This window comes from Falco peregrinus, chromosome 3 (assembly GCF_023634155.1).
Source record: "Falco peregrinus isolate bFalPer1 chromosome 3, bFalPer1.pri, whole genome shotgun sequence".
NCBI classification, from domain to species: domain Eukaryota; kingdom Metazoa; phylum Chordata; class Aves; order Falconiformes; family Falconidae; genus Falco; species Falco peregrinus.
The window spans coordinates 82308548-82331982 of NC_073723.1; the positions used below are offsets into that span (position 1 = coordinate 82308548).

A 23435-nucleotide genomic window follows, 5' to 3' on the forward strand; every position below is an offset into this window, starting at 1 on the left:
GGAAGTCTCCCCTGCAAGCTGTTTTACTTCTTGTTTTTCTGCAAAGGCCCTAGATTTGCAGCCACCCCAGAGGCCATCCTGGACTAACCCACTAATTCCCTTGCTGACGGAGCCTGCGTATGAAAAAGAGTTCACTACATCACTTCAGCTTTTTTACCCTGCAGACAGTACGGACACAGGTGGTACCAGATTTCACTACTTCCAGCACGATCAGAGCAGTCCCCTGTTACAGCAGAGCACTGCTTGGCTGGGCACACCTATTACACCTTCCGAGTTGCTGGAACAGCTTTCTCATCACTTCTGTTGTTAATTTGGTACCGTTTTACGAAACAACTGCACAAGGCCACAGAAGGGCTGCTTGGCCCTGGTCTCCCTTTGCAGAGGCCTTGCTCTTTTTTTATGGCTTCACCACTGGGTAGATACCTCAGCAGTTGTATGAGACAGGAAAGTAACTTTCATCATGTTACATTTATGATAGTGGCTCCTGCTGCCAACTGTCACAAGAACACCATGCAGAGAGCTTTCAGTGTAAAACATTAATGTAGCCAACACAAAGGCTCAAGTTGCTAATTGGCATTCTCGTTCAGTTCAGCATCTGTGCCCCACCAGCCTGCCTTGTGCTAGATACTCAGCCAGGGACAACCACCTAATGCCTTGCTCTGCACAACCACCCACCAGGACTGAAGCTGTGGGTGAAGTTTCTGTGACTTCAAGCTTTTGCCCAAAGCAGGAGCAGCCTGCTGACCTGTCCCATTACGTTCTCTGTGCTCTGCTCCATCTGCTAACAAAAGGAACAGAAATCACCCTCTGTGCCTTAGCTTCTCCCCCTGCAAGTCCTGCTCGAGTCATTTGCTCATCAAAGCACAGATCACTGCTTACATGGAAGCATCACACACCACGAAATGTCTGCCAGCAGTTTGTCTGCACTCCAGAAATTTCTCAACTCCAGGGATGGGCCATCAATAGCGGCAGGGAGCAGCACGTGTGGCACTCCAGAAGGTCACTAGCGGAAGGCTTGGACGCACTTCCCAATAGCCTATAAACTGGAGGTTCCTCATTCACTCAGGAAGGGTGGGCTATGGTGAGAAGGAAGGTAGGAGAGGAACATGAGATGGACAGAATGTTCCCAGATGCTTCAGCCCACCGACCTTACATTCCCCAGGACTTCTGACCTCCCAGGAAATACTCTGTCAACAGTATTTCACATGCAGATCTCCTCAAAGTAGGGAATTCAGCAAACACCTTCTGCAAGAGACCCCGGCTATCTGCACATCACGAAGGATCAAGGCAACCCCAAGGGTTATCACACTGACAGGCCTGTGGACTGGGAAGGTCAGCAGCATGGAGGGCAGGAGCAAACAAGGACTGCGTTGTGGCATCTGTGCTTCCTGAGCCATCACCTACAGTTAGCCCACAGCTCTCTATCTTCTCTCTGTTCAAAGGAGGCGAATGAGAGATGCAGCAGATATCACATGTGGGTCAGCTCTGCTAGCATCTCCTGACCTTTCTGTACAGGGTCTTCTGCAGGCAAGAGGAGAAGGCCTCCACCTCCAACTCCTTCAACCCTGCTCCCCCAAAGTGGGCTGAAGAACGGTGCCACCATCCTGCCAGTCCCTCAGTATCACGGTGCAGCCAACAGCAGTGCGGCCCTGCCTGGGCCACGGAGTCCTGCTGTGCCCCTCCTCCTTCTTTACACCATGTGGCCCATAATTCGGTTTACATTTGTTGTGATCTCCTCAAATACGGATCCCATACAGTGAATTTTCTTGCTACCTTATTAGGTAAGATTTTAAAATAAATAAATACTTCTGCACATTGTGTGCATTGCACAAACTGGTAAAATAAATGAAAATGATGAACAACATAGTAAGAAGGTTTCTCAGCAATTTTATGAAGATGATTTTGAGCCTTTGATAACTCCATATTAGAAAAACAAATATAACTACCTCTAGGATCTTGATTTTATGATCAGCAAGCTTTTTAATCTGTGGCAGTTCAGACTGACCTATCATTTGGGTCCATTTGTAAAGCCTGGCAAAGAGGCTACATTTCACACTGTCCAGTTTGATATAATGGTCGCAGGCAAATGGTCACCTCCCAAACATGGACCTGTTGGTAAAAGTGGAGTGATTCAAGTAACAGGAAGATGAAAGGGAAAAACAAGCTGAAAAGTGAACTGACCCCAGTATTTTTTTGGAAGTGAGTCAGTTGCCCAGTTTTGACAAAAACATAAAGTGCCTTGCAGATAGCTTTCAAGAAACTCAGCCGTTTTTCTCTGGAGATCTTTACAGCAGCACAGCATCCCTTTCCCAGCATAGGCCGCTCTTCAAAATCACAGCAGACAGTATTTTAGCATGCTGCTGGCAAGGGGGGTGTTTGCTTTGGAAAGGTGTTAGGGAATATAATGCTGCTATATGCACACACTGCCCATTGCTTTATGTCCTCTGCAGAACAGATGTCATCATGCTTTGGGCCTTGCCTTCACTACTCCCTCGTTCAAAGCATTTGGCGGTTTTTGTAGGGTTTTTTTTTCCTTTTTCGGTCTCTGAAGGCAAGAAAGTCTGTGGGGACCGAGATTTTCGAAATGAGCTTTTCCTCCCTGTACTACAGAGTCCCAGGAGGATGGACATACCCGGTGTGGAGGTGAGCAGGTGTAAGAGGGGTGGAATATGCATACCTGCTGTGCTGAAGAAACAAGATTGTCACATCATTCCCTGACACAAAAAAATGCAGAAATACGCGCACACACACACACACACGCACACATCTGTATTTGTATCTATTTTTCATCCACATTTATGTATCGATTTTTATAGGTATATGCTTTATATATGCGATTATCTGTCTAGGTGGGTAGATGTACACACAGTAAACACATTCACAGAGACGCATTTAAAAGCAATTATGTCCCTACACACGACCACACAGTTTCCGTGTATCTGCATTACATGTGTGCCCTACACATGGGCACTAAACCCTGACGGCGTGCAATCTCCTGGCCCTGGGAGCGACGACACCCGCGTACAGACCCGCACGGGTGCCACACCTCCCCCCACACCTGCGGACCTGCCCCCGGGCCGTGGCTACCGCGCCCCAGCCCGCCACCCGCGGCCGCCGCTCCGCCGCCCCCGGCCGTCCGGCCGGCGGGGCCGCGCTGCCCGTGCTGCCGCAGCGCGGGGCGGAGCGCAGCGGAGCGGCCGGGCGGCGGCGCTGCGGACCGGGCCGGGCCGGGCCGGGCCGGGCCGGTCGGGGCCCCGCCGCCTGCCGCCCCGCCCCCGCCCCGCCGAGGCCCGCAGCGGCGGTGCCGCCAGGCGCGTAGGCAGCGCGGGGTGCGCGGCGCGGCGGCGGGGGCTGCGGCAGGGCTTCCCCGAGCGGCCCCTCTCCCCCCGCCGGCGGCGCCGAACAAAGGGCCGGAGCGCGCTCCGCCGCTGCGGGCGAGCGCGGAGCCAGGGGGTGCCGCCGGCCTCCCCCCCACCCCCCTCCCGGGGGAGGCGCCCGGCGCGGCGCGGGGACCGGCCCGCCGGGGAGCCGCCGGGGATTGGCTCGGCCGGCTGCGAGCCGAAGGTGCTGGGAGAAGCCATCTGCAGCGCAGGCGATTTCGCCCGCTGTGCGTGGGGGGGAGGGGGGCTCTCCCTTGCGGGTGGTTTGGGGTTTCTTCTCCCTCCTTTTTAATCTCTCTCCCTCTTTTTTGGGGGTGTCTTTTTTCCTCTTCTCCTTTTCACGGGATCATGGCCACGGCAGCGGGGCCGTGATGTCCCTGGGAGCAGCCCCGCTGCTGCAATGCTGCCCGCAGCAGCCGTAGCGAGGGGAGGCGTTTGAACGGCGGCCGGCGGCCGCACACCCTCCCCGCGGCAGCGGCCTCCCCGCCCGCCCAGCGCCGTGCCCCCCTCCCCCGCGAGCAGCAAATCCGCTGAGCAGGGCTTTAAATTAATAATAATAATAAAACCCCACCGACCCATAAAGGCGAGAGGGAGAGCGGAGCCGCGCACAACATGGCCACTCTGCTGCGGAAAATCGGGCTGATCCGGCTGCACAACCGGGACACGGAGGACCCCAAGCACCACCACCACCACCACCGCAGCAGCAGCCAGCAGGGCTCCTCGCTCAGGGGCAGGGGCAACCAGAAGAACAGCAGCAACAAGCCGCAGCCGCAGGCCCCCCCCGGGGGCGGCGGCGGCTGCAGCAGCAGCAGCAGCAGCGAGAGCAGCCCCGGGGGCCACAAGAACAAGAAGGCGCCGGAGCTCTCCAAGCAGCCCTCGCAGCCGCGCTCGGGCGGCGGCAGGGAGAAGCCGCGGGAGGCGGCCAGGGAACCCGGCGCCGGTAAGGAGGCGGCGCAGCGGCCCGGCCCCGGCCCCGGCTCCGGGTGCGGGTCGGGGCCGGCGCCGCTGGTGCCGCTGCCGTCGGGGTCGGGGCCGCTGGCGCCCGCGGGCCGGCAGCAGCACTGCACGCAGGTGCGGACCCGGCGGCTGATGAAGGAGCTGCAGGACATCGCGCGGCTCAGCGACCGCTTCATCTCGGTGGAGCTGGTGGACGAGAGCCTCTTCGACTGGAACGTGAAGCTACACCAGGTGGACAAGGACTCGGTGCTGTGGCAGGACATGAAGGAGACCAACACGGAGTACATCCTGCTCAACCTCACCTTCCCCGACAACTTCCCCTTCTCGCCGCCCTTCATGAGGGTGCTCAGCCCCCGCCTGGAGAACGGCTACGTCCTGGACGGCGGAGCCATCTGCATGGAGCTGCTCACCCCCCGCGGCTGGTCCAGCGCCTACACCGTGGAGGCCGTCATGAGGCAGTTTGCGGCCAGCTTGGTCAAGGGGCAGGTAGGGGGTCGGTGGGCTCCGCTCTGCGTGCGTGGGGCAGGGGGCTATGTGCCTGCGCGCCTACTTGGATGGGAACCCCATAGGGCGGTGGGTCAGGCCCCGCCTGTGGCCGACCTTGGCCGGGCCTGGGGGACGGGTGTCCGCCGAGGACCCGGCGTGGCTGGTGGGAAGGAGGCAGGGACACACGTGTTTTGCCCGTCTCGGGCAGGTGCGGTGGAGGTACGGGGCAGCGTGGAGGGGCAGGGAGCACAAGCATCCATCGCAGTCTCCTGCGTGTCTTTTGTTGTGTGCGGTGCCAGGATGTCACTCTCGTTGCCCCCGAGGGCCACCTCCCTCACCACAAAGTGAAAAGGGCTCTTCAGGCTCCAGAGGGGTTTGGGGTTCAGGTCCTCCGCCTCCTGCCCTTCACCAGCGCGTCAGCCATACTTGCTGGTCTCCTGCATGAAGTGCTGCCTCTGGTGCAGGGCGCGATGCTGGAGCTGCTGCCCCCGGGTCTTTGTCTGGTGCTGTCCTGCACAGCATCCCTCAGGGGGTGGGGGGGAGGAGAGGCCACCCTGGGCCTGGGGTTTGGCACACAGGGCAGAGGTGCAGCACAGGGTCACGCTTGGAATTGCTGCGTGAGCTGCCAGCAAAGTTGTGCCGCTTTAGAATCTCCCTGCCTGAAAGGAACACATAATTTCGGGTACGTGCTGCAGCTGCAGCGGCCAGACGGTTCCTGCCAGCTCTCCTCTCCGGAGGAGGTGCATGGTGCCCCTGGCAGAGGATCTCGCCTGAGCTGAGTCAATGTGGTTTATGGATTTTTTTGTTTTGTTTTGTTTTTTTCCCTTTCTCTCCTGCAGAGTATCCTTAGAAGAGAAGTATTTAATAAGCGGTTTTTAATAAATGGTTAAATACTGCCGTGAAAAGTGTAGCCAGTCCTTTATGGTTATTGTAGTGGGCAGTATACACATGGCTGGTGACAGGGTGATTTTCCTGTTCACTTCATGAATGCCCTTGAACCCAGGGGACATGCACAGCTCCACATCTGTCAGTAAATGATGCTAGGTAACTTGAATTCATATCTTGGCAAGGAGGAGGGGAGGAAGAGTAAATAATAACATACGTTCCGTTGGTTTAAAAAGGAGGTTACTCCTGTTTGCCTCCATGGAACCGCTTGCATGAGCAGAAGTAAAGTCTTGGTTTCTCTTAAGACTGAAAATTAATTTTTATTATTTAATGGACTCTTTTGTAAGTGGGTTTTCCTCCTTTTTCTCAGTTTGATTTGGGCTACTGCTCCCTTTTTTTTTAATCAGGTAGTATTTTTCTCTGCACTTTGTTTGAAGAGGTCAAGTTTCCTAGGTCACCTTGGGGTATAAAAAAAAAATGTACCAGAAAAAAAAAAGAAAAAAAAAAAGGCTTACTTTACATTGAGCCCAGGGTATGTTGGAGTTATGTAGCTACTCTTGCTGCATCTCACTATTTGTTAATCCATCTCTTTTTAAATAGAGATCATAGTTCTCATTATTTTAAACAGGAATTTAGAAGGACAATGCTAAATTCTCTCAATTTTCTTAAGAATTCAGCATCTTTCTGCAGTATTGAATGTTGAATGTAAAAGGGTTAAATTAAGTTTTACTGGGATCATGAAACAGCTCAGTGAAGAAAACCACTAAATTGTTTTATTAGCAATGAATATTAAGCTATATAATCTGACAGTTTTTTTCCCGAAACCACTTAAGAGATTTCCAGAAAGTGGTAGTAATTTCTGATAAGAGTGTTTATGTGTGCATCATTAATAAATACATTTAAAATGCAGGCATTTCAATAACATTCTTTCAGAAGTTTACAAAGTTAATCATAAAAAAAAGATAATCCGTGCGAGAGGAAAAAAAAGCTGGAATAAATTGCTGCCAGTAATTTAGTAGTTAAATAGGCGTTGCGTGTACGTTTCAACATCTTGGATCATTCACTCCAAGTGGAAAGGTTAATAGGTGGTACTGACAATAAGTGTAATTTCTTGGTTGCAGAGGTGTAGACTGTGATGGGCTGCCAGCCTGTCATCGCAGCCGGGCTCGGCATCACAGGAGCCACGCTCCTGTAATCGCACTCCCCTCGTTATGTAATCTCCACTCCATTGCATAATAGGGCTCAGGATATGACAGGCACTCCCCTATTTTACAGGTAATCTACTTTTGATCATTTTTATTTTTTTAAATGAAAACTGCCGTCGAACACTGAGCACCGAGGTGCAGCATTGCCCAGATCTGCAGGGCTGGTTTTGGGTAACTTGGCCATGCTGTGGGTAGCCTCAGTGCCTGCGAGGAGCCGTCCTGAACAAACAACAATGGCTTACTCCAGGTTAATTGTATAATTTCTGTAAGCAGCCTGCACCAGCATGAAATATTCAGCATGCTTGCTATTAATCAGGAAAGATGGAAGGGTGAGGTCCGGCTTGCACAGCCTCAAAACGACCCTGCACGAGCAAATGGCGGCAGCCACGAGGCCAAGTGGGAGATGTGGCGCTGCCGGCACCGGTGGGTAAATGGGACCTTCCAGAGAAGCATCACCATCGTGCAGCACCATGATTTGGCATGAAATCGTTCTGAATAAGCCAGTGACTCATCTGAAAGCGCACCTCACCAGCGTGGGCTCGGTGGTGTATGAGTGGGCAGGGCTGAGCTTCCCGCCAGCGTACGTTCCTCCTCTTGGCACTTCGAGTGATAAAACTGAGGTGGCTGATTTAATTCAATGGTTTTTATCAGTCCCATTTGCTGTGGTAACTGTAACACTGCTGTTCTCTGCTGGCTCTTCGGAGAGAAACATAGCTCTTGGTCTGTTGTTTTGTCAGAGCTAATAGTACCCTATGAACCTACGTGACCTTTTTTGATGAAGCAATCAAAAAGCAGACAAAACTAACACTGAAAATACATTTTTGGGCAGTCAGATTTCTTGGCAAATTCAGATTTTTTTCAAAGGATTTCACAGACCTTTTAGCAGAGTAAAAGAAAAATTGAGAAGTCGTTCTGACGTCTCTCAAGGTAGAACATTTCACTCAGGAATTACATCCATAAGGAGATGTTAGCGTGCAATGCAGAAATTGAAAGGTAGCACTTTTTGGTTCCTTGTCAGCATTGCCCTTGTATGTGGGGAGACCTGGGTCCAGGTTCCCAAACCTGAGCAGGGACTGGATTTTAAAGCAGGGTGGCTGTTTCTCCAGGTTTCACCAAGCAGGAACCATACGCCTCAGGTGACCTTGCTTTAGAGATGTCCCACCTTATGGGATGCATACCCTTGCTTCCTATCATGAATCCAAGTATGGCATTTTTTGTCTGGAAAAAAAAGGTTTAAAATGGAAGAAAGAGAACTTCTGTTTGAATGAAACAATTCAACAGTCCCAAACTACGCTTTCTTTTTTTTTATTTCAGTTTTCAAGGAAAAAAAAAGTTAATTAACAAACAAGTTGGGGTTTGTTTGGTTGGTTGCTTCAGCTATTCAGCTGAGAAAATCAATTATTCACACAGCTCTAGTCAGTATCTTGAGGGGAATTTTCAGTACATCAAAGGCCTAAGTTTGTTTACTGTTTGAGATCCGGAATCTTATTTTAAAAAACTTGGTGTTGTCCTTAGCTCAACTGTAGCCTTAGTTTTAAGAGGATGACTTTGTTCTTGCTTCCTGCACGGTCAGTCAGCTGCTCACTGGCTCCCGTCGTCATGGGCGAAATGCTTGGCCCTGCCGAGCCGATGAAATGGTAGCTGTGAGACGCGACGGAGCTGGAGTGTCAGCCAAGGAGGTGGGGTGATGCTAACAAAATAATTTAAATACCAGTTGTTTGTTGTCCTGGAGGCAACTGTTCAACATGCTTGTCTAGGCAGAGCCTCCCATGTCTGTCTGGCTCTGTCTGGGATGTGGAAGTGGCCCGTTAAGTGTTCTTCCTTCTTAGCAGCACCCTTAAAATAATTTATTGATAATTTAAGAGAGAGATCTGAAAATGAGCCTGTTGCTCTCCACATCCTGGTACAGTGCCATTGTCATGATAATATTAATAACTGAAGGAAGGAAGAAGGAACAGTGCTGGTCGTAGGAGAGAGGTGAAGCAGCGGGAGGTTTGTCATGGCTCTCCTTGAGCGACGCACACGGCTGAGGCCAGCGCCTGTGTTTCAGGGAGCAGTCATCTCTCTCCTTTGAAAACACAGCGGATAATACTGTGCCGAATGAAAAAGAGCAGACTTTGCCCAAAAGTGGGAGGAGATTTTGTGTCCTCTAATAGATACGTTGTTTCTCACTGGAGAGGAATGATTTGACACTAGTTTTGTAGAAGTTTAAGAGGACAAATCTTACCTATGCTGGTGTCCAAATAATGCATCCGGATTTTTTAATTTTTTTTTTTTTTTGAAGCTGCACCTGATGCCTTGAGGACTTGCAGCAGTGCTCACCAGTAGCTGCTGTGTCCTCTTTTTTACAAGTCACTTGTTGACTCTCGGTGGATGCTGGGGACAGGACTGCCCGCCAAAGACAGCTGTCAGGTAACTGGTGACGGCAGAATATGTCATGGAAAAAGTTCTTCCTTTTTGAGGAAAATACTCCCTTACCATTCCCATGAATAGAAAGAGCATAAAAAAATTTGTCAGGACATACTAAAATAGGAATAGGGAACCCCTAGTTATGAGTATTCTTGTGGTGGGCTTCTGTATGATGCTTTAAATCAAAATCAAAATATAATCTGTAATTAAGATTTCATTTTCTGTTGGAAAATTCCCTGAATTTAAATAAAGTTTTTTGGTGTATAGTACTTTCATCCCTTGTGTTGTAATGTTAGAAATACCTCAGTGGAAAATCATTAGTTTACTTCAAGAGCTATGTGCCTAGTGTGACTATTGGATTAATTTGTCCTTCCATTTTAAAAATATGAGTGTCCCATCTGACTTCTACCAGATTGAAACAGGAGAAATAGGCTTATTTTATGAAAAACAGATACAGAAGGTAGCTGTTAATCAGAATCTAAATTACTCCCTCTTCATCCTTTCAAACAAAAGTATGAGTGAGCAGATAGCAGATGGGACTTGCATGGTGTCCAGGAGGTCAGCAGACTCCAGGTCTTTCAGATATGCATAGCAGAAATTAATTGCAAATCCATGGGTTTTCATACTCCAGATGCTGGGTTTGAGGACTGTGGCCGTGAATAAATCAGCTAATCTCAAAGGCTGGGGAAATATATAGAGAACACAGTGGTTTCTGAATTATTTGGAGCCATTGTATCATATTAGGGCCTTACAAAATAAAACTGGCTTTTTGCTTTCTATTAGTTGCCCGAGCAAATGATGTCAGTTATTGTCAAAGGAAGAAATGTTGCTTTAGGTCCGTGGTTGAAAAGCACATTGATTCATATACAAAGATTACAGAGGAGACAAAGAGTGTGTTATGGGGCTTGTTCCCCATGAAAAGGTATAAATGCTAGGCTGGAAGTTTAAGTGGGAGCATACATATTTGCTATGTTGAGATGCTGGGACTGATGAATGGGCTGGAAAAAATATTGTTCATGTGTCCTCTGATATATTGCTGTTCTGACTATCCATTATTATTATGCAAATATATTCTGCTGAGAGGAATGAAGACACAGGGATTCCAACTCATTGAAGTAGGAGGCTGTTTTAATTCTTTCAAAAAGCAGGGAGAACATAATATACATTTTACCCCTTCAAAGCATAAAAAGGAACATTTTAAAATACTTTAAGCTATCATCCTTATTGTTAAAATAGTCATCAAATAAGTTAAATCACTAAATTGAAACAAACTGCTTATTTTAAAACATGCTGTTATGGCAAGTAGAACTAATTCTTCCTGGCAATACTTGGCTGATCTCCTAAATAAGAATTTAAAAGAATTGCTGCTTTGCATCATGAAAAAAAATCATTTGCTCAGAAGAGCAAAATTCTTCTTCCCTGACTTATAAAAGAAGTCCTCATTTTCTTCAGTGAAAGTGTTCGCTAGAGAGACGTGTGTAGTATTTGGGTGTTTTGTCAGATATTTTGCCGAAGAGCTGTATTTTTTCAAGTGCAGAAAGCTTGGTCCCGAGGGGTTGTGTTGTGTCCTCCTCCTGGAGGAGTAACCTAAATAACCCACTTTCTATTGTGAGGAAGATTTACTCTTCCTTACACAGGGTAACCTTGAAAATAGACAGATTTCCTAGCATCTACATAATACCCAGGGATTTCCGTGCATGACCAGAGGCTTCCAGATCAAAGATATGTAACTCCACAGTAATTCTGGTCCTTGTATTGTGGGAGTCTTATTGCCACTTGCAATCTGAGGCATGTCTTCTGAGTGGGCATCCACTCTCACAGGGTGGGATGTTGGTTAAGTAACGTAATATTAGCTGTGTTTCTTTTTCCCTTCTAAGCTCCTTTGAGTTGATAGTCAGTGAAGATCTCTTCTTTTCCTTGATGTATTCAGTCCTTCACATGCAGCTTCCAGTTTACGAAGTATCTTCTTCTGTAACTGTCAAAAAAGGCAATGCTGACATTAGGTGCAAAGGGAGGTGGGAGGATAAGAGAATTGCTGGGTGCAATTACTCTGCGCTTAGACAGGGGGAACTTCAGTGGTTAAGCTCAAAATATGTCTTAAATTTAATGTGCGCAGGATCCAGTTGTCTCACTTATAAATGGAATACCAGGTTCCTCCTGAACATCACTGTATTTTTGAAAAGCGTGTGGCTGGTCTGAGTTGTACTCCACAGAGCCATTTATAGAGGGTGCTGAGTGCTCCACAGCGTTGGTCTTTAACTCCGGCTGGAAACAGCGGTCATTGAGTGCATCCTGGAGGTTGCAGGACAAGCTGCATGGGAAGGACATGATACTGTTCTTTAACCTGGCTGGCAGTGAAACCAGCAGTGCACTGGGAATCGGAAGAGCATAAGCTGAGGAGAAGCGTAAGTGTGTTTTGATGAAAATGGATTTGCAGTCCTTATTGATCTGCACAAAACAGGGAGGTGGGCACCACACTTAAGGCGTTCAGGTGATTCCCTTTCTGAAACAGGAACAAGGTGCCAGTCTGATTTGGCCCGTTGCAGTTAAAAGTCAAACTGAGGAGTTTGACATCAGGTGTGCCTGTACTCAGCCATGTGTGGCAAATGTGTGCCTGCCTCGTGCACGTGCAGAGCTTGTCCTTGGAAAATGTTTTTTTTATCTGCTTCATGATTTCATATGTGTTGTTAGAATCTATGATCCTCATTGATTTAATCCTTTTGTGTGCAGGCTCTCCAAAACCCCTGGAACCTCTGCAGTGACTCCTTGATAAGAGTTACAAGTCGGTCACAGTCTCAAATCTGCATTCAAAGACAAGTGAAAATAAACCTGAGGAAGGAAGAGTAAGGTTGTGTTATGACATGGCCTGGAACTCAGATGCTTCTCGTGGTCAGGCTTTATGAGCTGTGGAATGACCAAGTATATCTCCTGTTTATAGGTGTGTGTTACAAATGGTAACAAACCCCCAGCTGCACTAAAAAGTGTAGGGCTTATTTCCATACCAACATGTCCATAAAAAAACCTACAGCATCACAAAGCAGAAGAAATTGATGTTACTGATTTTTCAAATTCTCTATGAATTTCTATAAATGTCAAATTTTCTATAAATTTCACAAGATTATTTCTGTTAAAATATACCTAGTATTGAAGTGTTCTATAATTATTTGGGGGGAGGAGGACATTTCACAGTTAGAGCACTTAGGCTGAGGGGAGGTGATCTGAGTTTAGCTTCCAGGTTTTGCCACTGACTTCAGGTGCAGTCATGGGCAAGTCATATAATTTCACTTTATTCGTCTGTCCTACCTGTGAAGCATAGATAATCCTCTTTCCAAAGGTTGTTTGAGGATACGTACTGAAAGCACTCAGAAGTGGGGGCTCTGTGAGTAGGTGTCTGTGTGCATCAGTATGAAACATATCATACTCAAGAGGCTGACACATTTGTGTAAATAGGAGGGGGAAAAGCGCATTGGGTTGTGACTCTAATCCTGCCAAATTTGGTCTTAGCTTGATGAAAGTGTGCCCAGAGGTAGGTCTGCTTTTTACTCATCAGGGTTTTTTTAGTATGGTGAAACTTTGGGAAATGTGGTGATAGACGTTGTCGGGGTTCTGGCTCCTTTGTCTTTACAACCCTTCACACCAGATTGTTTGTTTTGGTTGGCTTTACAGCTGTGGGTGTCTTTAGCTTTGATAACTTCAGGTTCGTGATGTGGAGGACCTGTGGGCTGATGCAAAGAGGGGCTGTCACGCTCGCAGCCTGTTCACCTGGACTTGTCCTCAGTAACTCTGCTGATACCTGGTTCCACAGACAGGTAGTCCAGCAGAAGACTGAAAGAAAACAGTTTTCCCTTTGTCATCTAGACTAGCAGGTGCCCGTTTGATGGCAGGGAACAGGGACGACCTCTTTTGACAGAAGCCCACCGTGTTGTAAGATGGCACCTTTTTCCCTGGAGATGCTAGAGGCACCTTCCAAGAATGTGGTCGGCTGCCAAAATTTTCTTGTTCTTTTGGCAAGGCCAAGTTTGTCCCACCTGTAATATGCAGTAAGGGAGATTCTTAACCCTTGTCTGTACTGAAATTGAGCTGCTGACTCTGTGCTGACTTTAGAGAAAGGGGAGGAAGAGCAGCGCAGTGCTCTGCAACTGTCAAACAGGGATTGGGGCTGCAGGTGTGTATTGATTAAGAGCTACTTTCACCAGGCTGCACACAGATGAGCGAACATTAATAATTACTCAGCTGGAACTCAGATCCTGGGCAAAGAACAGTCACACTCCCAGAAGGAGCAATTTATAGGATACTTTAAAGCCAGAACTTGCTGAGTTTTCACTTCTTTGTGTGGATTATTCTTAAAAAGGAGACCAAAAAAGGCGTGGAAATACTGCTTCAGAAATTACACATTTGCAGGAAAACATCCCATTTTTAATTCACTTATGCTGCAACATTAGCAGTATTTGTCTGCATCATTATCTATACTGCTTTGTTTTAGCTATAGCTAATAATTATATATAGTGCAATATAAATTGTGTGCAGTTTTTGAGACATGATTTAACTGTGCCTCATCAGTACATGAAGGAAAAAAATTATAAACCATGTAATTGGGAGGAGAGGCTGTGTATATTGCACTGTAACAGTGATGTTGTGACACATTGCAATCATTGCACTGAGAGCATGACAGTCGCTCACTTCAGCATTACTCGACTTTTGATTGCTTCCATAAAGCCAGTGGAAATATTTTTCTCTGAAAACTTGTTTAAATATTCTAGCGTAAGGCCGGTTCAGGCTTAAACACTGTATTCTTCTGTTACTTACCAGAAAAGATTTGATTATGTTTGCATAGTACGTGACTTTGAACAGTGGAGGCCCGAAGCCGTTAGTCACTGGCACGTTAGTGGAACATTACATGCTGTAGACTCATAGTGTGCTCCAGCTCTTAGAAAACCCACAATTTTTGCATCATCCACGGAGAAGCCTGGGACAACAGACTTGGAAAATGGGCATGTCCTTGTGGGTCTCCTTCCTGTCCTTGGGAGAGATCACTACAGCTGCAGCATGTGGCACAGTGACTTCCTAGTCTTTTGTGTTGTACCTCTCTAAACCTTTGCTTGTTTTCTGTCTCTTGACATTTACGTAGAAGTGGGTCGCTAGAGCCTGCCATAGAGGTCTCTTAAGAGATGAAGGGAGAAAATGAAAATGTAGCCGTGCATCCTTATGCTGGCTTAAATGATGGGCCACATTTAGTCGCATGTGTGGAAGGCAGGTATGATTTGCCCTTGGAAGACCAACCTTGAGTTATTTGCATATCCAGGATTAATGAAAGGAATGCAAGGCTGAGGCGTTTGGGTCAAGACCAGCACTAATAACGTGAGGCCTTGCCTGCTTCCAAGTCTGTTAGCTGGGTCCTGTTTGCAATGGATACAACTTTTGGTTAACCAGTCCAGGAAAAAAATATCTGGATGTGCCTGAAGGGGTTGCTGTGGTAGGTCAAGGATGCGTAGCACAGGGCCTTATGCTGTTCCCAGAATAAAACAGAGTCCTGTAAGGGCTGATGACTGCATAAAATAAATCTCTGAAAATTTGGGACCTAGTAACACAGGGACTTGCATCAGGACTGAGCACAACCTTGAAGGATTCAGGACCTGGCTTCGCAGTGCTACTACTGACCTGTGTCAGCAGCTCAGCTCCAGGTGTCTAAGTTGGACTTGGAGACCTCTGTAGGTCCTTTCCAGGCAGCACTTGGGTGACTGCATGATCCTGTGAGAGGCTGGCCACTGTTACATGGTCCTGTCCTGCCAGGTAGTGCCAAAAGTGATAGGACGTGGAAGCACAACTGATGCTGTGTGCTGTGCCAGCACTGCTGGGTTTTGACCTGGGAGCTACTATAGTTGGTTTGACAAGAGATAAAGCCCTTCCTGTGCCAAAGAAATCCCCTTGAGGCCATCCTGATTCTGGAAATACCAGAAGAAATGTCAGGACTGTTTCTCATGACACACAGGCCAGACGTGGGCAGATACATGGCTGTAGTGGGATTACAGGGCTAAAGAGTTTCAGGCTTCGTATTTGGTATCTCTGTAGAGGACATAACTCTTGTCTCAGACCACTTTGTGATGTGGTGGTGTTGGGGAAGAAGAGATATGGTACATTGCTGATAATGACGCTGAAGGACTTTCAAGAGCTGCTAGATGTCGAGTTGAATGTTTTTGAGGATGTGCTTCAGTGTCACATAGTGTCCTCAAAGGGAGGACATGCTGATGGGTTCATGATTGTAAAAAAACATGGGGACTGCTGTGGCATCGCTGAGAAGTAGAAAAGCTCCCAGATTTGCTCACACTGGTCTGTAAAGGTGGGTGCCAAATCACGTGAGATTTACCCCAGTTTTTTTGCTGAACGTGACGGTGGGGAGCAGTCCCTGGGTATGGCCGTGGCCCTGAGAAGGCTACCCGCAGTAGGTGGTGCTCCAGGAGATCTTTCTTTTGGCAATTACCAGTTATAGACTGGATCCTTATCAGCTGTTTGTTCAAACCCATTAGGCAAAGAGTAGATGAGTGGCATGCAGTTGCTTACTGTGCCATGCAAACTGGGCGCAATAGGAACACCAGTGAGTGAGGAAGCTGAGTGCAGTACCTGTCCCCCTGCATTTCAGCATCGTTGTGTAAATCAGTCGGATGCTGTGACATTACTTTCACCTTTCATATGTTTCTAGCTTGTTAAAATTACATTTGATAAGTACATGAAGTCACAGCAGATGGCAGAATCTGAAATGTTCTCTCCAACTCTTTATTTTAATTTTCAGTTATCGCTTTATGAAAAGTACTCTGTGAGTGAAAATATTGGAAGTATTTAAATAAGCTGCTGGTGTGACTTCTCAGAGGTAAATCGACATTAATATATTTATGCAAGGCTTTCTTGGGTTATCTCTGTTGGTTTTAAGCTTTTGTGGAGTATCTTGATCTTGTTCAGGTATCGGTTTGATACCTTTTCTTGATTCGGTGCTGGACACATCAAAACACTGGCCATGCAAATGACCCGTATTCCTTACCATGGCAGTAGTGACACGCGTAGTTTAGAGATTGGTCAAAATATAGTTGTGCGCAGTCGACCTATGGTTAGCACCATATTTACATACTGTATTTACCATGTTTATCACAGAATGTAGCAGCTCATAGTCTTCTGACCAGAGTTAAAAATGACTGCATGTTTAAGTAGCAGTCTGAAAATAAACTGTAGTTAGAGCTGGTAACGGTGCCTGCTAAAACATTTGACACTTGGGTCCAAAATGCCATTTTTCAATTGAACTTGGGAAGAGCTTTGTGGGAATGGCAAAAAGCTAAAAATCATGAAGATGGTAGACACACCCGAGTATAGGCTCAAAAGCATCTGAACTGGTTGACTGAAATTCCACCCTCCTTTCTTTTACATCAGATTTACTTGAGGCACCAAAAAGGGTAACTTTCAGTCCACAAGGTTAAATTTTATCCAAATTATAAACACCTGGCAGGATATTGGTTAATAAGAGACAGTGCTAACCATGCCACCCATGGTTTCTGTATAAACATAGAAATACATGGGCTACAATGGGGTAGAATTAGCTGATCTTTGATGATGCAGTTTACATACAGCCTGCATGTGGTGCCAGAATGGAAGTGGATTTAATGATCCGTTACATTAATAACAAAGAAGTATGAGAAAAAAACTCACAGAAAGATGCTCATTTCATCTGCTGTGGCTCCAGAAACATTTTAGATGATGTAATGATATTAATTGTGTTATTTCAACACGGAAGGATTCCTACTTTTCCTTGTTTGAAAGCAATACGCAGCTGACACTGAACATAAGCGATAGCTGTTCTCCATACAAAGATCCTATTTCTAGGTACAGATTAGTATTAATACCTTCATAAAGCTGAGGAAGATGTGGATCATACTGTGCTAGGCGCTATGCATGAAATTCAAAAAGGTATCAAAGCCTTAACTGATAAAAAATAACGTGTAAGACAAGAGATGGCAAATGGACCTAATCCAGAAATTTAGTAGTAGAGTAAGTTTATATTTACTTTCAGAAGTATTGCATTGGTGAGCTTTTGAATACAGCATTTTCTCTACTGATTTCATCTTCTGTTGCTTTATCTTTTCCTGTGTTTCTCTAAGTATGCTTCCAACAAAGGCTCGGATTAAGAAGAAAGTGGAAAACATGTTTTGTAACAACAAAAATACTCCTGCAGGAGATGCAAGATAATTAGTCAGTGAGGTTTTGGAAAAATGTTAGCTAGTTTTATTATTCCTTTTGTCATAACTAAAAAGGAACATTTTCTGAGAGAATTTATTAGCGGTGTTAAATCAAGTACCATTCATCATCCTTATTTGGGATATATTAATTGCCAGATTAGTATGGAGATGGGGAAGGTGTCTTGCTGTTTAGTTGATCAGGGGGTATTTAAAGAGGAAATACATTGCTAGTCTGTAAATGGTGACTAGGGAAAGGCATGGAAAAGCATCAAAAGGTAAAATAGCTATTCTTGTGAAAACCTAGTGGGTATAAATTGGCTGTGGATAAATCGAGGTGGGAATTAGAGGCTGTTTCTAATCTTTAGTTAAGGTAGGCTCTAAAAGAGAAGTCAAACTGCACAGAAAAATGACTTGTTAGAACAGGAGTAGGAAACAGCTTTTTTTGTCACATGTCCATAGTTTTGTAGTAATAGGAGTGAAGCTGAACACAAAAGCGTATCTGTGCAATACTGTGACAGCTTTCTATAGTGAAATGATTTGTCCACGTGGCAGACTGATCTTACTCATTTTAGTCTGTAAAAATAACTTTGATACTCCGAGGACAGTTTGTTTTCTTTTTTTCTTCTTTTTTCCCCCTCCATATACCTGACTATTGTCTCAGTATTATTTGTTGCATGAGATTATGAATGACAAATTTTGATTTAAATTCCAAATTGACAGTAAAATATGGGGGGCAAAAGATGCAGCCTGATGCATCATTTTGAGGAAAAGAATGGAAAAAAGGAGAACACACTAACTTGGTTCTTAATAATTGTAACACTGTAGTATGGTATCCACTCATCAAATACCATTTATTCTAAAAAAGGCTTTCAGTGCAGTCTATCAAACAGTTATAAAATTATTAGACTTGTGACTTTAATAATTAAACTTCTGTTTTGTGACAAATCCAATTGGCGTCAATACTTTGAAGGGTATTATTGTTGTAGAGTGTAATAAATCTTTCTCGTGTCTGTTAGTTGGTAATTGACATGGACCAATGTGAAAAGTGAAGTAAGTTATTAATAACTCAGTAAATATCTCTGTTGCAAAACAAGTATTTGAAATTATATACTGCCATGCATTTAGAGATAGTGTTTAATTGCAAAGTAATAAAGATGCAGTATGTTTAAATGTGTATGTTTTCATTTATTATCAGACTTGTCATGAAGTGGTGATAACCGAGAATTTTTTACGTAGGTTGGAAGCAAGTTGTTTTTAAGGTGCTCCTGCTTTTGAGAAATGCCAGAACTGTTAACTTCTCATGGGTCAGATAAGAAGAACGGAGAGTGTTTTGTTGGATGGATGTAATTTTTAGTGACATTCTGTGTTGGGGGCGGGGGGGGGGGGGAGCGTTGTATGAGATGCAGGTAACCCTGAGACATAGCACACAGATTTTGTGATGGTTCTCCAAGGTAGTTGGCTCCGTAGTACTGAGCACCTTGGATTATATTATGTGTGGTATCAAAACTGGTTTGAAACCTCCTGTTTCTGTTTCCCCAGCCCTGAGCTGGTGCCTTGATACCACTTGCAGCAGAGATGCCTTCTCCACCTGCAGCCACTGGCCTTGGGGGACCAGAAGGAGCTGGGGAGGCTGGGGAGCCCTCTCCTCCCCTGCAGCTGAAAAGGGCTGTGGGGGACGCTCACAAAACCCGTGTGTCCCCAGGAGCCATTGGCAAGTGGTGCCCCGCCATGCCCAGGTGCTCTGTGTGTGGCATATTGGTGTGCTTCTTGTGGCCCCTGGCTGCTCAGGGCTGCAGCCCTGACCATACAAGGTGTGCCAAATGTGTGGCAGAGGTCCCTTCGTTTGCTTGCAGAGGTCCCCACGCAGCAGAGAGGGAGGCGAGCTGTGTGGTGCGGCTGCAGCGGCAGCCGCTGGTTGCTGCATGCAGGGCAGCATGCCAACACAGGGGCTCGCTGGGAAGAAACAGCCCGGCAGATGTCTTTTTTTCTGTGTGGGTTGTTTTTTTCCCCTTTACTGCATATAATTTTTTATCATCTCTAATAATGCATTTGTTTTCCCCAGCTTGGGAACTCTGCTTTCTGGTACTTGTAAGTGAATGCGTCTCGGCTTGATGTGTTGAAAAGTTAAGCTGTGGTTTCCAGCTGCATGTTCATATGTTTAATGAAGGTTTTCTTTTTGTTTGGTGCAGGGCCGTATCTGCAGAAAAGCTGGCAAATCAAAAAAGTCATTCAGTCGAAAGGAAGCTGAAGCAACATTTAAGAGTTTGGTGAAGACCCATGAAAAATACGGGTGGGTCACCCCACCCGTGTCTGATGGCTGATGTTAGCAACCTGCACTTGACAAAAATGCTGAACAAAAGTACTGTGACATCTCCTCAGTGCTGTACACCACCCATCCTTTTCTACTTCAGCTTCAGTTACATACCATGAATGTCAAGGAGACATCTAAGTTATTTATGAACAGATGTGTTTACAGAGGGAGAGAAAAAAAAATGCTGTGTAGGATTATATTTCAAGACTGGAGAATGCTCATCATTGAAGTCACTTGAGCGGATGCTGAGATTGCGTCATTTGCCCCCATACAGCCCACATTGTCTTCAGCTTCTTTCCATGACAGCAGCACCAAACAGCAGTACTGGAAAGTCTATCCATTACTGCTCAGTTCATTTAAATGTAAATGAAACAGTTAATATTTAATAGGGAAGCAGTGCATTGCAGGTACATGTTTGCTGTGCTGTTTATCTTTGTCTCCTAGCAGGTCAACATAACTTGAAGATTTGTCTTTATGTGGAACTGTGGTCTGCTGTGACTAAATTTAGACCTCATTGTGCTCTATATATGACCTTTAATTCCTAAATGAAACCAGAATTAAAATGCTGAAAGGTCCTAGTGTTGAAAAATTAAGTGGAATCACCCAACCAGTTACAATGTGCTATCTATGCCGATATTGTGATGTGCTGTTCAGAAATAAACCAGTGCCGTTAGCTGAAGGTTAGGTGGTTTTTTTAAACACATCTGCACCAGGGCTTGGAGTGGTTGGCTGGTGGTAGCAGAACCATTATTACCCTGCCGGTACCTTCTGCAGTAGCATGTGGCCTGTCAGTTCTTTCAAATGGCAAAACAAACAAATGGAAATGGACAAAGCAACCTTAAAATGATCTGCTTCATTTTAAAATGATATGCCAGTAACAGAGTAAAAGTTTTCAAGTCAAATGGAACATGGTTTGTAAGATGATTTGCATGACTGGAATTTTCTTTTTTATTTTCACTCAATAGACATTGTATGTACTTAGAGCCCAGTATCTGAGAAATCCACTGATGTATATAAATGTCCTATTATTTAATCGTTAAGATTTACGTTTTCTGGTAAACAAATTGAAAAAAAACTTTCCAAGGGACTCCATAAAAGCTGAAGGTAATGTTTAGAACGGTATAAGAAAAGCATTAAAGAATGTGGATTTCCGAATGGAAAATCGTATTGGACACATGCCGAATAAAATCACCAGTATCGTTTCTGTTGCCTCAGGAATTCAATCATTTTGGCCAACTTCTGTATTCAAAGTAATAGGTTTTCTATTGTGAAATTCTAGGCGCCTTGTAGATATATCTGTTGTGGTGATATTTTAATTGAAAGCAGGACGGTATTGATTGTAAGACTGATTTGGAGGGGGGAAACTGTGTTTGAAAACACTTTCCATTGTATGGCTTAACACAAGACCAAATTAAAGTGGTTGACCAGTTTCTGTTTGTATTATAGCAACAGTGGAAACTATACAGAGAGTTTGGGGGTTTGGAGTTTGATTTAAAACTACACACAGCAGAGAAAAACAAAAGAGTACCGAAGGACAATGGAGTTCAAACACAAGCAAAGCAGCAGCAGATCCTCTTGCAGTACTGATGCAAAAACATCACTCGGTTTATCTGTAGATGCTTTGCCAGCGTAGCAGCTTGTCAGCTAGATAGTGGAGGCTTTGATTGTTTTTCTCCCTAAAATGGTTATGCGGGTCAGAGCCACTCAGTTTTGTGGACATAACTGGTTTCTTACACTTCTCATCTCCATCAGCTGCCTCTTCTCTTTCTCCTCCAACTGTTTGCGGTACCCACCTGGTGTGCCTTATCTCAGTTATAAATGGAAATGCTTCGTACCACAAATCTGCACAGATCTTGCTGTGATCTATCTCACCCTGCTTTATACTTGGAGATGATGCTGTAAATGGTGCGTATGTACTTTTTCCCTCAGTGTATCAATTCTGTGCATCCAACAGCAGAATATGTCTTTTGAGTGAGGAATAACATTTCAAGTAATTTATTTACTCAGGTTTATATTTTTTTTTCCTGCTATCCTTTATGAAAGAGGAAACTAGTACATTTAGTTAGGTATCAAGTAACTTGCAATCCCTAGTGGTACTCCCTGAGAACATATAGAGGGATCTAGCACTGGAAAGCATAAGGTTTGTTATTTGGCTTTGGAAAAGCTCTTCTCTCATCAGCACAGTAAAATGACTTTGAAAGCTGTGTGAAGGTGTGGTAAGTCTTTGGAGGGGGATTATATCTTTTTCTGCTGTTTTTTAACCTGTCTCTTTTTTCTGTCAGTGGGGTATTTTAAGTCTTCCTGAGAACCGTATCTTTAATATTTAATTAAAGGGTTAGCTAAAAGGAACGTAGTGGGTGGATTGCTACCACTTCCCTCAAACCTACTTATTATATGTCTTCTTAAGTGCGCTTTAAATAGTTACAGCAAACATCATCACTAAAAATCACAGTTACTTTCTGGCTGTAGGAGGTTCTCTGTATCGCTCAGAGTCTTGGAGCAGGGGGAGAGGCACATGAAAAAACCTGGAGCGCTTTGAAGCTGTAGCAGGAAGGGAGCAGAGCGTGTGCGATAAGCTGCAGCAACAAATTGTGCAAGGAAGAAAGAAGGAAAAGTGCACGGCGTGAACTAGGGCAGGATGAAGTTCCTGCTGTACCGAAAATAAGACTGCTCCTATTGAAGAGATGATGGCTTGTAACAGTAGCAGCCTGTGCTGGGAGAGATGCAGGAAAACGAGGACAGCAGGGAGCACAGAAGCATTATGCTTCTGACCAGGGAGGAAGGGAGATGGCTGGGAACATAGTTAATTAAGAGATTTAGAAAGGGGGCTGATCTATTTTAGGGGAAATTAGTTCATGGCTTTTGTCTAGCTGTATGCTAGACAGGTTATGCTTTCCCCGCAACAGACAGGCCTGAAAAAGTAAATGAGAAAACTGGGACAGGAAAGGTGGGTGAGAGGAAGGAAGGGAGCGAGACCTGAGGGAGGGAGAAGTGTGGTCCAGGGGGGATGGAACCGGGCAGCTAAAACACAGTTTAAAAAAGGCCTGAGGGTGGAAGGGTAGAAAAGAAGGGGTCCAGGGAGAAAAGCAGAGGACAGTACCAGAAAAAGCTACAAGGAGGGCTGAAGGACAGCGTTTAGGTAGGACCTACTGCAGGAGCTGATTGCAGAGCTGCTCCTGGTGCCTGTGTTGAGGGACCTTTAGTTGAAAAGATAAGATAGTGGCCTTTTTGTTGGTATCCTGGGAAGTGATATGTGCTGCTTCTTTCTTCCGTCCTCCTCCTAGCAGCGGGGAAGGATGTTAACATTTGGAGCTGTGGCACAGCACTCAAATCAGGCCGTCGCCTCACTTCTGTGACGGAGAAATAAAGCCAAGTGTCATTCCCAGATCCTGAACTCGAGGAAGGCCAAAATCAAAATAGATTGGCCAGTTGTCTCCCATCTGTCTCCTATCTGTCAAAGTTCTTCAATATCAACTAAGTGGGAGGATTATTTTTGCAGACAGCAAACATCAATATTTCTCCTTTAACCAGTCAAAAATCTCCTCGGGACTCCTTGTAAAATTAGCAGTCAGCACAGGTCCTC

At 45.6% G+C, this 23435-nt stretch overlaps 1 protein-coding gene across 2 annotated transcripts; it reads left to right on the forward strand.

Moving 5' to 3' along the window:
- Positions 1–3237: 3237 nt before the first annotated feature.
- Positions 3238–21056, forward strand: UBE2QL1 (ubiquitin conjugating enzyme E2 Q family like 1). Of its 2 annotated transcripts, XM_055800593.1 has the most exons (3): positions 3238–3564; positions 3964–4823; positions 19731–21056. In XM_055800593.1, the coding sequence occupies exons 2-3, from the start codon at positions 3993–3995 to the stop codon at positions 19860–19862; spliced, it is 963 nt and encodes a 320-aa protein (XP_055656568.1). In that variant the 5' UTR covers positions 3238–3564; positions 3964–3992; the 3' UTR covers positions 19863–21056. The 2 variants fall into 2 exon arrangements, with proteins under 2 accessions (XP_055656568.1, XP_005239790.2); XM_005239733.2 differs by having other exon boundaries at positions 3238–4823.
- The last annotated feature ends 2379 nt before the right edge of the window (positions 21057–23435 follow it).